Source organism: Enhydra lutris, unplaced genomic scaffold, assembly GCF_002288905.1.
Source record: "Enhydra lutris kenyoni isolate GAN:26980312 unplaced genomic scaffold, ASM228890v2 scaffoldscaffold6, whole genome shotgun sequence".
Classification (NCBI taxonomy): domain Eukaryota; kingdom Metazoa; phylum Chordata; class Mammalia; order Carnivora; family Mustelidae; genus Enhydra; species Enhydra lutris.
Window position 1 is genome coordinate 21716160 of NW_019154090.1, and position 16085 is coordinate 21732244.

General features: G+C 46.7%; 1 protein-coding gene across 2 annotated transcripts in view; it reads right to left on the reverse strand.

Moving 5' to 3' along the window:
• Positions 1 to 485: 485 nt before the first annotated feature.
• The window catches only part of LOC111141578 (ribophorin II), a 66793-nt gene continuing 51193 nt past the window's right edge, over positions 486 to 16085 (reverse strand). Inside the window, exons 11-18 of one of the 2 annotated variants that reach the window (XM_022494239.1) lie at positions 15834 to 15948; positions 12661 to 12855; positions 11380 to 11466; positions 8940 to 9035; positions 7471 to 7546; positions 5556 to 5685; positions 3945 to 3992; positions 486 to 818 (exon numbers count right to left, since the gene is read on the reverse strand). In XM_022494239.1, the coding sequence (XP_022349947.1) occupies positions 806 to 818; positions 3945 to 3992; positions 5556 to 5685; positions 7471 to 7546; positions 8940 to 9035; positions 11380 to 11466; positions 12661 to 12855; positions 15834 to 15948 (760 nt within the window). In that variant the 3' untranslated portion in view covers positions 486 to 805. The remainder of the gene's footprint in view (positions 819 to 3944; positions 3993 to 5555; positions 5686 to 7470; positions 7547 to 8939; positions 9036 to 11379; positions 11467 to 12660; positions 12856 to 15833; positions 15949 to 16085) is intronic. The other variant, XM_022494238.1, reaches the window with a different exon arrangement.

Consider the following 16085-nt stretch of genomic DNA (forward strand, 5'->3'; position numbering starts at 1 on the left):
GCCTCAACCATCCTACCAAGTGGTGACAGCAGGCTTGCCTGACACCCGAGTCTATCCATGAACACCACTATTCACTATGACTTCTCTACATGGTATTATACGCCCAGGTGATGGCAGTCCCCGCACAACTTCAAAAGGGGCATTCCTGAGACAGGTGTGTCTGAGTCTAAGAATACTCATGCAGTCAGCCTCCTTTTAAGACAATTCCTTCCCTTCCCCACTTCATGCCAAGCCCAAACTCTCAAGGCAAAAGCAGAAGGGTCTTCAGATACCAACAGGACTCCTTTGCAGACAGAGGGTGCCCCCCGCTGCAGAAGAAAGGATGCTTGCTTTCCCAGGCAATTCGCAGTCCTACTGGGCAAGAGGCAAGAAGGAGCCATGGAAAAAGGCCTGGAGAAAGACCATGGCCCTGTGTCAGCAGGACTTCCTGACTAAGTCCTCCTGTTATGTGCCCCGAAGCCCTAGAACAAACTCTCAGTCAAGCCTCTGTTCCTGTTATTCTCTTTATTCCAAAACAGATTAATTACAAATTTCAACTTTTCCAATGCGACACCTGGCAGCTAAGTTAGGATTATTCACAGCATCTGGCGGGGGCACCATGCCGAGGAATCGGAGTATCGGGGCTCACAGGTATCCACTCCATGTTGGGGGAAGAGAAAAACAACAAGCCAAAGTATAACCACAATTTCGACCTTTTCCTGTTTAAATAAAGTTTCTTCATTCCTCTTTACAAACTGTGAATTGTTCTTGACTCCTTTTCTTGATACTCATTTCGGCTTTCAGCACTTCCCTCCTTTTTCTGGCACTAGTGTGCTGTTCTGAAAGAAAATGGGGGCAAACACGGAATTACTCAAGGTTTCAATTCAGTTACAGTTCCTAACTGGTGACAACAGAGGGACCAAGGTTCTCTGCCTTTAGTAAGGCCCCACTTATATAGGAGTAATCATTTATCTATTAATTCTATTTATTTATGCCCCATCTCATTTCACAAGCGGTTGTGAGACAGCTGGTTCTAACTACAGCTGATGACAACGTAAATAAAAAACAATGACACAAACCTGACAACTAAGAAAGTGGCAAATGGAGCTCTGAGATGAGGGAATTCCAGGCACACCTCTCACAGTGCAAGGCCAAAAAGTGTAAGTTTCAAGTAGGGGAAGAAAAAGGAAAGCCTGAAGAATGTTCGTCTTTAATCTCCCAGACTCTGGGTCTGCCAAGCAGCGCAGGGCCTTTGCGAGCTTGTAAGATGGCATTCTAGCCGTTCAGTACAGAAACCTGCACCACACTCCCGCCATGAATGGCTGCTGTTGAGTTCCTGCCAACGGTCAGCCTCAGCATCTAAACCAAGAAGGCATCTCAAAAATGGGACTCAGCTCCCAGAAAAATTTTAAGAGGGGACAAAAACCTTTCAATCTCTTTATTCCTTCTTTCCCCACAGCTGCCTTTCCCTAGACTCGAAGATGACGGGGAAACACAGGAACGAAAATGACAATCCAGACGGCCACAGTGCACCCAGGAGGACGAAGCAGCAAAAGAGTGTTTCAGCAGCTCTGGCAAGCACAGCACTGCCACACACGCCGTCCCGAGTGGACCGTTACACCCAGTGGTGAGGGCTGACGTGATGGCACCACGGTCTTACAGGATGTCAGGCTCCAAGCCAATGCGTCAGTAGTGCTGGGGGACATACACAGGCACAGGACTAACCCTGAGGGCTGAAGGGAGTGCCCTAATTCCCTGCCGACATCCAGAGGTTCCCAGGTACACTGAAATGTGTGTGCTCTGAAATGTCTGTGTGGAAAGCACAGCATGCGTGTGAAGGAAGAAGAGCTGAAAGGGGAGAGGCTCACAAGCCGCCATCTTGGCTAAGAAGTTACACCCTCTGCCGAGCCTCATCAAATCAATGTCTGTCCTCGGATCAAAAGTGGAGACTTTCCTTTAAAGTACTAGGTCCCAACCTCTGGAAGTCCTAAATGTCCCCATGATCAAGCAACTTTCCTTTCTCTCAAGCTGTGTGATTTTGGGGTAGCAGCAGCGTGAAGGTAGACTATCTAAACAGCAAGAAAAAAAAAATCAATCCAGAGTTATTTTAAACAATTAAAGAGCTAAATATTTAGCAGAAAGGACTAGTTCGAAAGCAAAATCTCAGGGCAACTCTAATTCAAGACAAAACCAACTGGGTATGTCAGGGAATGGGGGTAGGGACAAGGACTGACTACCGAGGGGAAGTTTCTCGAGTGTGGAAATAGGCTATGTCTTGACTGAAGTGGTATTTACATGACTGAGTAAATTTGTCCAGATTCACAGATTGTACACAAAAACAGTGAATTTTACCAGATATAAATTATACCTCAATTAAACCAGCAAAAACAAAACCAAGACAAATGTGCTGAGGATTAGCTATGCCAGCTTATGCTCACACATCAGTGAAAAGACTCTACATCCTATGCTTTTGTTGATCTTTCCGATTTGCAGAGAATTAAAATTAGATGGCTCCGTTGCTTTGGCGGAGAAAGCCACTTCCAAGGCAAGGGACCAGGGAACAGAAAAGAAAACTCAAATAGCCCCCCTTCTCTTTGTTGGCCTAGTGCAGGTGTCAACAAACGATGCCACAAGGGCCAAATCCAGCCCACCACCTGTTTTTGTAAATTAAAGTTTAATGGGAGGCACCTGGGTGGCTCAGTCAGTTAAGCGAGTGACTCTTGGTTTCGGCTCAGGTCACAATCTCAGGGTCATGGGATCGAGCCCCAAATCGGGCTCCGGATCATGGAGTCTGCTTGTCCCTCTCCCTCCTCTTCTGCCCCTCCGCCAGCTCGTGCACACGCTCTCTCTCTCTCTCTCTCTCAAATAATTAAAATCTTTTGAAATAATAAAGTTTTTTTTTTTAAAGATTTTATTTATTTATTTGACAGAGATCACAAGTAGGCAGACAGGCAGGCAGAGAGAGAGAGAGAGAGAGAGAGAGAGAGAGGAGGAAGCAGGCTCTCCGCTGAGCAGAGAGCCCGATGCGGGGCTCGATCCCAGGACCCCGGGATCATGACCTGAGCCGAAGTCAAAGGCTTTAACCCACTTAGCCACCCAGGCGCCCCGAAACAATAAAGTTTTATTGGAACACAGCCACACTCACTTGTTTACACAGTCTACAGCTGCTTTTGAAAAGCAGTGGCGGAGCTGAGCAGCTGCAACAGAGGCCATATGGTCCGAAAAGCCCAAAAATACTATCTTTCCAGAAAAACTTCTGCCGATCCCTAGTCTGGATGAGCGGATCAATGAAGCCCTCACTCACTCTCCTTCCCTCCCTTCCCCTTGCCCCCACTTCCATCCTCACCCCAGGATTATACTTAGAAAATGGGTGATTTTTCACTTGACATTTTAGCCACACAGGGAATAGCCCTGAACTACACCCTGAGTTTTAGGAACCAGCATTCTGATTCCGGCTTTGAGTTATGCCCAATAGTCCTTCATAACTCAGTATCATATTAACCACACTGCTTGGCCCCACCAAAGATCAGTGTTACAAAAAGGCCTAGAAACAGTGACAAGGTGTGCCAGGATTTGCCATGGGACCATCGTTTCATGAATTTAGATGTTCTGAATGGGGTCCCCATTCAAGAAGTACAAGGTTGCATCTATGTTATCCTCAACTCCTCCCTCCTAAAAACACAGAGAAAGGGGCTGCTGTGTATAAAGTACCCCATGGACATAAGGGACGATGGAGTCTAATGTCATCGCCAGCTCAAGTTACCCCATCAGTTGGGCTAACTCAGGGAGCTTTAATTTTGCCCTGGTCCAGTCAAGTTGGAAAATGGCCCCAGAATTCAGCTATGGGTTGGGGAAGGTGGGGAGGAACGAGTGGGCTGAAAATCTCATAAACGACTGACATGCACAAGGTGGGCAAGATGGGAAAGGGGCCCTGCTTCTGGGAGAAGTCCACCCTTCATTTTTACCGTAGTGTCCTATATTTTGCCAATCTACTGCTCTGCTCTGCAGCGATCCTGCCAAAGGAAAGAGGGTTTGAGAATCAAGAAAGGACAGTGGGAAGAGAAATAATCTTGAGAAAAGAAATAGCAGCATACACCCAACCAGAGCTTCAATGATTTCCCAAGTGGCAGAGTTTGTTCTAGGGCTTACAAAGACAGCAACAGAAGAGTGGGCTCTAACTTTCTGTATAAGCGGTGTGTGTGTGTGTGTGTGTGTGTGTGTGTGTGCGCGTGCACGCGTGCTGGAGACGGGATGAGAACCATGGTCTCTCTCTTCAGAAAAGGTACATAATTTTAGGATTCCAGATTAGGAACTCCTGCTAAGCAGGCTCTAAATCTACCTCACCTTCCCCTTGATTCTGTTCATCTTGTGTGGGCAACTTCCAGAACAGAGAGAACTCCACAGAGTGCAGCCTTTCGGCTCCCTGGGGCCTGGACTGGCTGCTGCCAGGGAACAGGGCTCTGCTTAGAAAAAAACAGCTGAATCCCGGGCTCTTGCTCAGATGGACTGCAGAGCTGCCAAGCGAAGGCTGCTGGAGGGGCAGAGAAATGAAGCAGCTGCCGCGGCCAGTGCTAAGGAAAGCTCTGGCGGAACGTGGATGATTCAAGGGAAGTGAGGAAGCACGTCGGGACCAGTCTCCATGGCGAGGCACTCAAGCAGCTCACGATGGAGACCGGAGCAGGGCTGAGCCACGGGGCTCTCCCGCCTGCTCTCCTGTCTCTGAGAAAGCCTCTCTGATCTGACCAACTTAACTGGCAGCCGCGCTGGAGGGCACACTATTGAGTCCGATTCTTACGGCAAACATCTTGGAGAGGAGAAAGCAGGGCACATCTGAAGCTGTTAACTTCCAAAGGTGAAAGCAACTCTGACCTTTTCTTATTGACCTTTACGCGGCTGAAATCACCCAAGTTCTAAAAAGTCAAATCAATGAGAAACACCTACGTGACATTTAAATTGGCCTCGCACCCAGGTTCGACAGTCAAGCTGCCAGCAAGCGGCTGCCGCCGCGTTAAGATCTGACCATCTGTGCAAACCTGAGGTTGTCTGGCTGTCAGGGACGTGGTGGAGGCTACTGAGCAGGGCTCCAGCTGGGGGGCCTCTTGGAACCTGTGGCAGCTTTGGGGTGAGGGTGGGGGGGGGAAGTGCACGGACCTCACACTGGGGAGGAAAAGCTCCGTGAGTCTGCTAGGGGTGACAGAGGAGTCCCTCCCCGGGGCCTGGGAGGAGGGCAGCAAAGGAGTCTGTGTGGCAGGAGAGAACATTTTTATACCAGCCAGCACATGACCAACAATCTTCTGTCCCACGTGTTCTAATCCATTTTAATCTTCATAAAGAAATTATTTTCTTCTCTTATTCTGATGTGTCAGGGCATAAATCACTGTGGTTTTAATATATTTAAAGCTGATCACCAAGGCCCTTTTTGGACTTAAAAGGCGGAATTAAGGTGTCACACTTGCCCCCAAGGATCCAAATCGTTCAGCCGCAGTCACAAACCCTTGTTCAAAGAGCTGGGTGAGCAGAGCTGACAAAAATATTTCTAGTCCCACTCGGAGTCCCCCGCCCATCCTTAGCCTTACCTCTTGATTGCCTGCTGGGCCAGCATCCGATTGCCAGCCAGAAACGTCACACTGCCCAAGATGGCCAGGTACTTCAGGGTCTGGAACATGTTGAGCTGTGTCCAATAGACATACATGAGCCCCAGCATCGCTGAAGGAACAGACGTCATGACAGCCAGTTAAGTGAAACAGTGACAATGGCCTAGGGCAGAGGACAGTCAGGAACAGTACCCGCTGGATTCTGAAGAAGTCTCTCTTTCTAGACCAGCTGGTTTTATTCCTTGTATCCAATACCAGAAAATTAATAACTCAATGTACTTACCTTGGCTACCAAAAAATCCAGAGGTAAAAATCAGACCTCAGCACCTCAGCTACCTTAACTATCTTGTTCCATGTTCCAGCACACATCTGTTTTATCGTAGGTTTTACTTTTATTTTTTGTTTTGTTGTTTGGTTTTTTTTTTTTTTAAACATGACTGTCTTATTAAAGTCAGGATTCATTTTACTTTTCAAATTCTGAACAAAAGCATGCAGGATTAAATAAATGAGTAATTTCCTTTCCATTGCAAAAAATGATTATGGGTATTTTGCCAGTGTGACTAGAAGGGAGGCGAGGAGTACCAGGGAGGGTTGGTGAAAAGGGCTCAGGTCCGGGCACTGGGAGCCTTGGGTTCAAGTCCAGGCTCTGCTCTTCCCAGCCACCTCCATTTCTCTGAGCCGACATTCTCTCACTTGTCAAACGGGGATCATAATTCCTGCCCTAGGCACCCCCATCACGGTTGTGATGAAAATCAAATGAGGGAATGTGCACAAAAAGTTCTCTGGCAAAGAAAGTCACGCTTCTAAACAAATTTATATTCAGGTTTTGTTCTCAGTCTGACTCAGGAGGGCTATCATTCAAATCCAGTAACTGGGCTGGAGAGAAAGGTCACCCTGTCAATTTTGCCCAGAAGGATGATGGATGAACTACAGCAGGGGTTCTTAACCATCTCTGAGGTCATGAACCACTGTGAGAATCTGACCGAAGTTACGGACTCCCTCTTTCCCCAGAAAAACACAGACACATCTGTGGAGCCCCACAGACTTTGCACACAATCGACAAACACAGGATTACTCCTCAAAGAATCAACAAAATCAGAAAATAATACTGAAGTCTCAGGGCGCCTGGGTGGCTTATTCGGTTAAGCATCTGCCTTTGGCTCAGGTCATGATCCCAGGGTCCCAGGATCAAGTCCAGGGTCCTGGGATCGAGCCCCGCATCAGGCTCCCTGCTTAGCAGGAGAGTCTGCTTCTCCCTCTCCCCCTGCTCGTGTGCGCTCTATCTCAAAAAAATCTTTAAAAAATTAAAAAAAAAAAAAAAAAGGATATTGAAGTCTCAGTGAAATGCAAGGCACCACAGACCCAAGAGGGTCAAATGTCTATGAAATGCTTAGCTGATTTGTGAATTTACTGTCTTGTTATGTTTAGGTATGGAGTTCTCAAGAGAACAATGCAGAACAGTGTGTCCAATTGTGGAAGAAACTGTTTTCTATTACTGTCCAGACGCAGCCGCCAGCAAACGTGAAGATCGATATGGTGGGGGAAAGATAACCTTTGGAAACTGCATTAACGCTCGTCATCCAGGAAGATGGCTCAATGTAAAGATACGATAAGTGAGTAATCTCTGAAAATGAACAGGGCTATTAAGTAGGGGTAAATGGCCAGCCAACGGCAGCCTAGCACAATGAAACCCAATATAATGACAGCTGTTCTAAGCTGATGGACCAAACAGGTTTATCATCATATCAACTGTCCTAAAAGGCCAGGAGGAAGAGGGAAATGTTATGCTATTAAGTCATTATAGTTAATAGGCTGTGGGTCTACTTAACAGGGCTTTCGTGTGGGCAGGCGAAATGTCAGAGGAGGTTAAATGGAATTAGCAGCCGGGGGTGCTTACCAGCATGTCCCAGGTGAAAGATGATTGTGCTTGGAGCAAAAGTGAAGTTGGAGACATTGGCACCAATGCGGATCCACTGAACGATGGGGAGAAATAAATTAAAAAGACATTAGGACTTCAAACAGAAGGCAACACATGCCACGTCAATGCTAATCCGATGAACAGCCCCAAGGGCTTAAAAGTTCATCCACACTTGAAGGACAGAAAATTTTTCCAAGTGACAACCACCCTATTGTAAGTCCTCAGGAAAAAATGGTTCCCTTTCCTCTTTAGAAAGGCATTCCGACACCTGCTTTCAAATGTGCATGGGTAACTCACACCTGAACATCCTTTATAGTGACAGCAAACTTTTCTATTTTAAAGCAGGTGAGACCACGAGGCCGAAAGGTCAGAGACTACATTTATGATGAAGTCACTGGCACTCAGCCTAATTCCTCTAAATAGGGGTAAGATAAGCCCCCTGGCGGCTGGCCGGGTGCAAGCTCTTGCTCCGGGTTCTGTGCCTTTTGGAATTCTGATCACTCAAATATGAGAACAGGTGCTACCCAATGTCAGATTGCTGAAAGATCGTGCCAAGCCTTCCAGATTTAGACTGACCAATAATTCCTCGACTGAAATCGATGAATGAATTAAGAACACAGGCAAGTAACCACCCAAAAGTAAGATCTAATGAATTTTCCATACAGTTCTCAATATTCTCTGAACTTTGAGGATATGCATCTTATAATTTTTAAAGAGAAACAAAGAAAAAAATTGGTAAAAAACAAAAACAAACAAAAAAAAAAGTTAAACAGTATATTAAAGTATAAAAATTTCCTTCCTCTTTACTCCCTAAAAGGTCCTCTCCTGGGAGGTGACCAACACTAACAGATAATGCCTTTTTAAGGTTTTACATCAAGAGGATCATACAAACATACTATCCTACCCCTGACCTGCTTCACTCAGTGAGATATCATGGCAACCTTGTATCAGCATGTAAATCTATCCATTCTTTTCATAAACTTGCATATTATCCCATTATATGATGAAAAATAATTTATTTAACACTAGTTTTGTATGCGGGTTGCTTGTTTGTTTATAGTTTTAGGCTCCAAATGCTGGAATCCACAGCCTCTGGACCCTGTTTTTATGCAGCTATCAGCATTGGGCCTTGCTTTTTTCAGACTTGACCTCATCTGAACACTCCTACAGAGCATCCCAGTCTAGGTACTTTTATCATTTTTAGTGGCTGTTAGGTACTTTCTCATGCCCCCCCCCCCCGCCCCGTTAATGGATCAGTTTATTTGGCTGCTCCCCCACAGTGGGGAATTTTAGTTATTCTAAAATTTTTTGACCATCGGTTCAGGTCACAGCTGCTGGACCCCTCTGGAGCTCTGCTGAGGCCAGAGCACAAAGCTTCCTTTAGAACGGCTACATCTGCTGAGTCTGGCGCCAGACACACACTGCCCATGCTAATTACAGCTACTCACCAGAGCAAAGAGCAGGAGCAAGGGCGAGAGGATCAGGGCAGTGAATGTATTGGACACCACCGTGGGGGGCCTCTTCTCAGGCTCTCGGAACAGGTGCTGCCGAAAGAAGACATACCAAGAATGTTTAAGAATGTGCCCTTCCCAGCAGGGGCTGCCACGTAGACCAGGGACCAAAATGCCAATGACACTCAAGCAGAAACGCTTCCCAGAGGCTACACCCTCCTGGCAGTGAGCAGACACCTGGCCTTTTGCCTCTTCACAATGCTGGCTTCTAATCCTAGAGGTCTTCTTCCAAACACACCAGTGCCGGCTCACTACTTGGTCAACCCTCTTTTTCCCTTCAAAGACTCATTGCCATTTAGAGGTTAGAAAATACAACCAATCTAGCGGCATCTGCCTTGTGTCAAAGAGGGTGCCTGTGGGGGGAAGGGGGAGACCTGGGTGGCTCGGTCGGTTAAGCATTTGACTTCAGCTTAGGTCATGATCTCAGGGTCCTGGGATCGAGCCCTGTGTTGGGCTCCCCACTCAGCAGGGAGTCTGCTTATCCCTCTGTCCTTCCCCACACTCATGATCTCTCTCGCTCTCTTTCTCTAATAAATTTTTTTAAAAATCTTAAACAAAATAAAACAAGAAGAGGGTGCCCAGGTATATGGGCAGTTTAGGTGACAGATATCCAAGGCAGGACTCTGGATTTCATAATGCTTCTGGGTTCCCAGGGTGGCACCCTCATATGCTGCTGCCCCACTTAAGTAACCTCACTCCCCTTTATAACTTAAAAGAGCCTCACTATGGATGGTTCCAACCATAACTCACCCCTTCTGCATCTAGCCCATGGCACTAAGGAAGCCCTAAATAAACTTTCTCTCCTCCTTGTTCTATCTGATTTCTGGAATCGAACCAGAAAGCTGGGCAAGCATTGCTCTGATATTTCTTTGTTTTATTAGTTTGTTTGTCTTCCTAAGAAACTCTACTTGAAGATCTTTGGGAAGCTCATCTAATGTCACCCAGCAAAAGCAGTGATGGACTGGGAGTCCAGAGACTTCTAATTCGGCCCAAGTAAAGGGGCAAGTTGCTTTACTCTTTGCCTCAATTTCTAGCTGAAAAGTTGCAGGTGGGAGGTTGATGACCATCCCAGTTAGAAGGAGGCTGTAAGGGCATTGATTACACTTGGTAAGCTCTGACACATGCAAATTTAACTTTTTTTCACTTTCTTCCAATGCACAGACCTGAGTCTGTCTTTCCTTGCCAATGTCCAGCCAACCCAGCTCCATGATGAGGCAGCCTCACCTGGGAGTCCTGCTCCCAAATTTTCGCCTCAGCTCCCCTTTGCAGCCGCCTATTCCGCTCTACAACTCAGCCAGAGCCCTTCATCATCACGGTCCTACCTTCTACAATTTCAGTGCATTTTACAATCTTAAGTAATGCTGTATCAACATTAGGAGAATTTCAAAAAAGAATCCTACTATGACACTCTTTGGGCCCTTGTCCTTTCATTAGTGAAAAAGAAGTAAGTAGTCTGCCTGAAACACTTCAACATTAATTCATATGTGGTATAAACAGTTTCCATGTTACTACAGTATGATCATTTCTCATGACTGCATATAGTCCACAGTGCGTCCACCTCCGATTCCTTAACCAGTCCCTCAAACTGCTTTAATGATTACTAGCTTTATTTTGTTTTGTTTATGTTCATTTTGCAAAATGTTTTAGAAACTTTTCAAAGCCTTTCTTTCTTTTTTGGTTACTTTTTTTTTTTTTTAAGATTTTATTTATTTGACAGAGAGACACACAGTGAGAGCAGAAACATAAGCAGGGGGAGTGGGAGAGGGAGAAGCAGGCTTCCCACTGAGCAGGAAGCCCAATATGGGGCTTGATCCCAGGACCCTGGGATCATGACCAGAGCCAAAGGCAGATGCTTAACGACTGAGCCACCCAGGTGTGCCTGGTTACCTATTTTGATCCTCACCACAGTCCTGAGCTGAGCTGGGCAGAGATGCTAACTATGTGCAGGGACGGTGAATCTCTGGGGAAAGGACTGCCTGGGAAAGGAAAGCCCTGTCCCCCCGCCCAGGTGAGTTTTCCACCGAGAGGCCCCAACAGCCCTGATTTCTTCAGGAGCAGAGGAAGAAAGCCAAACCCACCTGTGCTGTAGCTCTCAAGCAGCTAGCTTAAGGCTGAATCTTGTGGATGCTTAGGAAACACAGCCTCTGATTTTGTGTCCAGCTATCTGCTTTCAGGGAGGTGGACACTGGGCTCTGAGCCTGTTTCTTCAAGCTCTAGGATGGGACTGTATTTGTCCTAATTCACGGAATGGCAAAGCCCACACTGAAATATCGTATGAACAGGCTAAAGAAGCAGCCAGAGCCACAGCCCAGGCGTTTACTGCCCACTTCACGTTTCCCCTCCGTGTTCAGTGCAGCAGCCCTTAGGTTTCTTATACCTGAATTTCCTGTTTGGGGGTGAAAAGGTTCTTGGACAGGACAGTCGATGGAGCATCTTCTTCAGGGAATTTGATGACCACGTCAGCCTAAAAAAAACAAGGGCAGTTTTGAAACGCACAGGGCAGGGAAGGGGTTGGAATTCGACACCGGGGTAGCACCCCTAACTCACATCCGGGACCATCACTGAAAACAGCTGCAAGCGGTTCAATCACTTCTGATCCGTTAGCTGACAAATTAGGGCAGTAAAAATTTCAAGAACAAAACAAGTATTTGTTGAAATACTTTTTAGAGCAAGATTTCCAATTTTCTACTGGTCTGGTGACCCCACAGAGCTGCTTAATACAAAAATCCCAGCTGGTATTCAGGCTGTTACAGTTGTAATCAGAAACTGCTTGGTGTCCCTGGGAAGTGTGATTTAGTCACAGGGGAAAAAAAAAAAGTGCTCTTGTACAAAAAACAGCCCAAAGTTCAGGAGAAAAAAATCTCTGACTACAACACAGAGATGTGGCTGCCCCTTCAACTTGCAGAGGGAGTGCCCACCATTCACAGCCTGTGGATTGGCCTCTGCTACTTTTCCAACCTCCTCCTGCTCTGGACCAGACTCAGGTACTCCAGCAAAATGGACCCACTCAGGTCTCATCGAAAGCACCTTCTGCAGGCTGTTCCCCAACAACCATTGCACAGCCCCCAGATACTATTCTGATAAACCCTGCAATTCTTCAACCCCTAGCTCGAGTGTGGTCTTTCAAGTTTGTCTCTCATCACACCAAGCAAAGGTAAGCTACGCATTAAGAAGCTGTATGTAAACTGTACACAGCAGGCAAACGTTGGTTCATAGTTTACAAGTATCTTGCATATTCTAGAACTCACTATCCCAAACCATCCTCAATTATTACAATTCAAGTCTTACCCTCTCCCACCCCACCGTGAGGCTGTACCATATCTCAAAGACTGGGGCCTTCATCTCTTACATCTATGGATTCCCCCATAGCATTTTGCTATAAAATGAAAACTTCCTTCAAGTGTAACTTTTCTAGAAATTCGCTAGGACCCACGAGGGCAAATTTAGGCTCCATGCACTCACTCAGTCACTACTTATGGAGCACACCCTAAGTGCTGGGCCACGTGCATACCCCTAAGACTTCTAGTAGAAAACCGCATGGCTCCTCACCTCACCAGGCCCATTTATTGCCCCGCACAGGCGAGGCTAGGGGAAAAGAGCAGTTTCTGTGGGGGGCACAGCCACCCTTGCCTAGGTCAAGGAGCATCTGGGCACATACCACATTCCAAAGGATTGGGTTCTTCAAAGTGGCATCTCCGATGATCAGATAGAGAGTGTAGGTGCCGGACGCGGAGTCAAATTCGATCTTTCTCTCAGAGGTATCCAGTTCAAACTTGTACACATTCTTGCTGTCCGGCTCAGCAACAAACACAACTTCTTGGCCAGTCTTCTGGTTATGGAGTCGGACAAATGTCTGGATGGAGAGTACCACAATCTTTAATCTGATCATTTCAAAACTCCCTCTGTGCCCAACACCGAATGGACAAAGCAACAGACTGTTGGCTCTTTTGTCACAGTGGGAGCTCTGGGATCTGCCAGACCTGCCCAAGCAAGAGGAAGGAGTGGCCATCCCATTCTCATTACCAGCTCGGAGAGCAGAGCTCACTTTTGGTTAGTGTAAGAAATTTCAATAAGGGGTCCAGCCAATTCTCAACTACTTGGAGGCTGAATGCCCAGTTTGCGGATGATTTAAGCTCTTTGCTGCCACTGCAATTTCTTCTTCCTGCCAGCCTTTTGGCCACTTTGCTGCCCAATTAACTTCTTCACCAGAGGGTGAAAAGAAGGGAAATGAGGTGGAACTGTAAGAGGCCCATTTTCAATTTCCTAGTGCCTCCAGCTAAAGATTTAGTGGAAGAGGCTCAGGGATTGATAGCAAGGCCGAGTTCTAACTGAGTGGAGCAGCCTGGTGTCACAGAGAGAGCCCAGGCTCTGAAGACAGGCAGTTTTGGTTCCACTGCTTATTAGGCGAGCATGTTACTTAACGTCCTCGGGCCTCGAGCTCTTCATCTTTGGTGTATCTGTCAAGATTCACAATGATGAATGCGAAGCATTTAGTGTCGGGCCTGGTAGAATGCTAGCGAGTCAACAAACAGATGAAATTCTCATCAGTGCGATGGTATAAGTCTAATCACCTTATCCTGCCAGTGGCATAAAAAATTAAGGCTTCTGCATATTAGAACTGCAGCAAGATTTAACACCCACGCAGAGCTTTTCTCTCAGGTGTTTTAAAATAAAGAACTGAACAAGAAAGGTAGATTGGTTCCATTTAACAGATCATAAGGCATGAGGATTAAATGAGTTGCCATCGTCACAAAATTCAGCGCTGGATCCACGGGGAAAAAAATGTAAATCTCATGTGTTACTTTATACCTGGGCAACAAAGAACAACTATCAGAGTATTTAGGGGAAAGGCCCAGAGATGTGAGGCATCTTGATGACGGCAGCCTTGGCCAAGAATGGGATTTAGGAGCCCGGATGCCTGATGTTCCTCCTGCTATAGCCAAGGGCAGGCGGCAGCCAGGCTTACCTGCAAAATGCCAGCTCTACCCGGGAGGTCTCTGTGCCATGGTTCCAAAGTAGAATCTTAGGTGAGACAAGTATCCACTTAAAAGTTACACTTCCTCACGAACTCTCCCTGTCCCAGCCCTAATCCCACCAATTTAGTCTCGTGATATCTTCTCCTCATTCTTTCTTCCCTTGTGCCGTTTTGCTGACAAACATTCTGAAAAGGAGCTGGGAAATGCTAAGAGGCTGAAGTGCTTTGAGTCCGTGAGCCATGGCTAAGTGCCCTGACTGAGCTCTCTGGAGCTCTCTGGATCGGGGGTGGGGGGGGGTGGGAGGGGTGAGGGGGACAGGGGAGAGGAGTGGAGAAGTGCCAGGGCAGTGGTCCTGGGGGAAGCCAGTCTGGGTCCTGGGCACACGTGTAGCAGATGTAGCTATAAGAAACAGAAAGCAAGGGGTGTCTGGGTGGCTCAGTTAAGTGTCTCCCTTCGGCTCAGATCATGATCCCAGGATCCTGGGATCAGGTCCCACATCAGGCTCCCTGCTCAGTGGGGAGTCTGCTTCTCCCTCTGCCTGCAGCTCCCCCTGCTTGTGCTTGTTCTCTGTCTCTTTCTCCCTTTCTCTCTGACAAATAAATAAATAAAATCTTAAAAAAAAAAAAAAAAAGAAACAGCAAAAAAGTTTCCAAGTAAATCCACTTAAGTCAGTCATCCACTTTGAAGCTATCTCTTGGCATGAACTTGAATCTGCTAGCTCTGCTCAAGTATCCCTACAAAGCACCTAAACCAAGGTCCCCAGGTCCCATGCTTTCCCATCTTTCAGCAAAATATTTACCTGAATTTCCCTTCATAATACTGCCACGGATGGGGTAGGGCCGAGAGCAGTTATTCTTAATCAAGGGGGATGACAAGAGGTTGGGGAGAAGGTGTCTGAGAAGACAAGGGGCCATATCAGATTCTCTGGGGAAAGGGTATGATTTGAAAATCTTTTAAATAATAATTATCATTATTTTATATATGGAAAACAAAAATGAAAGAGGTTGCTTTCATAATACAAAGTAGGCACAAATTAAAAAAGGGCCATTCTTCAGATTTCCACAAACTCTGCTGCGGTCAGAACAAAACACTTTGGCCTACTGCCTAGGTTTTCCTTTTTCAAAATTATTTCAATCTGTTTTGTTTTCCCCCAGAAAGAAAAAAGCCTCAAATAAGTGCTAATCTGCTTTAAATATATCTTCTCAATACCAATTGATCTTTTTTTTTTTTTTAAGGTTTTATTTGACAGAGAAATAAAGAGCACAAGAAGGCAGAGTGGCAGGCAGGGGGAGAAGGAGAAGCAGGCTCTCCACTGAGCAGGGAACCCGATGCGGGGCCCGATCCCAGGATCCTGGCTCATGACCCGAGCCAAAGGCAGCTGTTTAACCAACTGGCCACCCAGGTGCCCCAGCAGTTGATCTTTTAAAATTTTTTTTTTTTTTTTTTTTTTTTTTAGATTTTTATTTTATTTTATTTGACAGATAGAGATCACAAGTAGGCAGAGAGGCAGGCAGAGAGAGAGAGAGGAGGAAGCAGGCTCCCTGCCGAGCAGAGAGCCCGATGCGGGGCCCGATCCCAGAATCCTGGGACCATGACCTGAGCCGAAGGCAGAGGCTTTAATCCACTGAGCCACCCAGGCGCCCCAGCAGTTGATCTTTTAAAAAGAACCGTGTCTTCCACATTCAGGGTTATAGCCAGTACATGAGGGGACAGTGTCATGTGGGAGAATGTGATGTACCATCAGGGTCCACAGTGAAGACCTAGAAGCAGGAATGTGGAGTGTATACGCCACACCAGCAAGTCTGGCACGCGTTAATGGCACAGACCAACGGAAGCACCTGGGCTTTGTCCTGACCTGGTGAGGGGTAAGTTCAGCACCGGTGTTCACATCTACCAGCTGGAAGAACAAAGCGAAGTTCTGGTGGCTGTCTGCGATGAATGTGCCCTTGGCTTTCGCTGGGTAGGTCACCCTGAAAGAGACATGTATACGGCAAGTCTTCAGAGAGGATCTGCAAATATCTGAGAACAGAATAAAGAAGACAAACGGCGCTTCACTGCCTAATCCTCCCCCTCCCACTGGAACACTTTCCTGCTGTGGACAGACAGG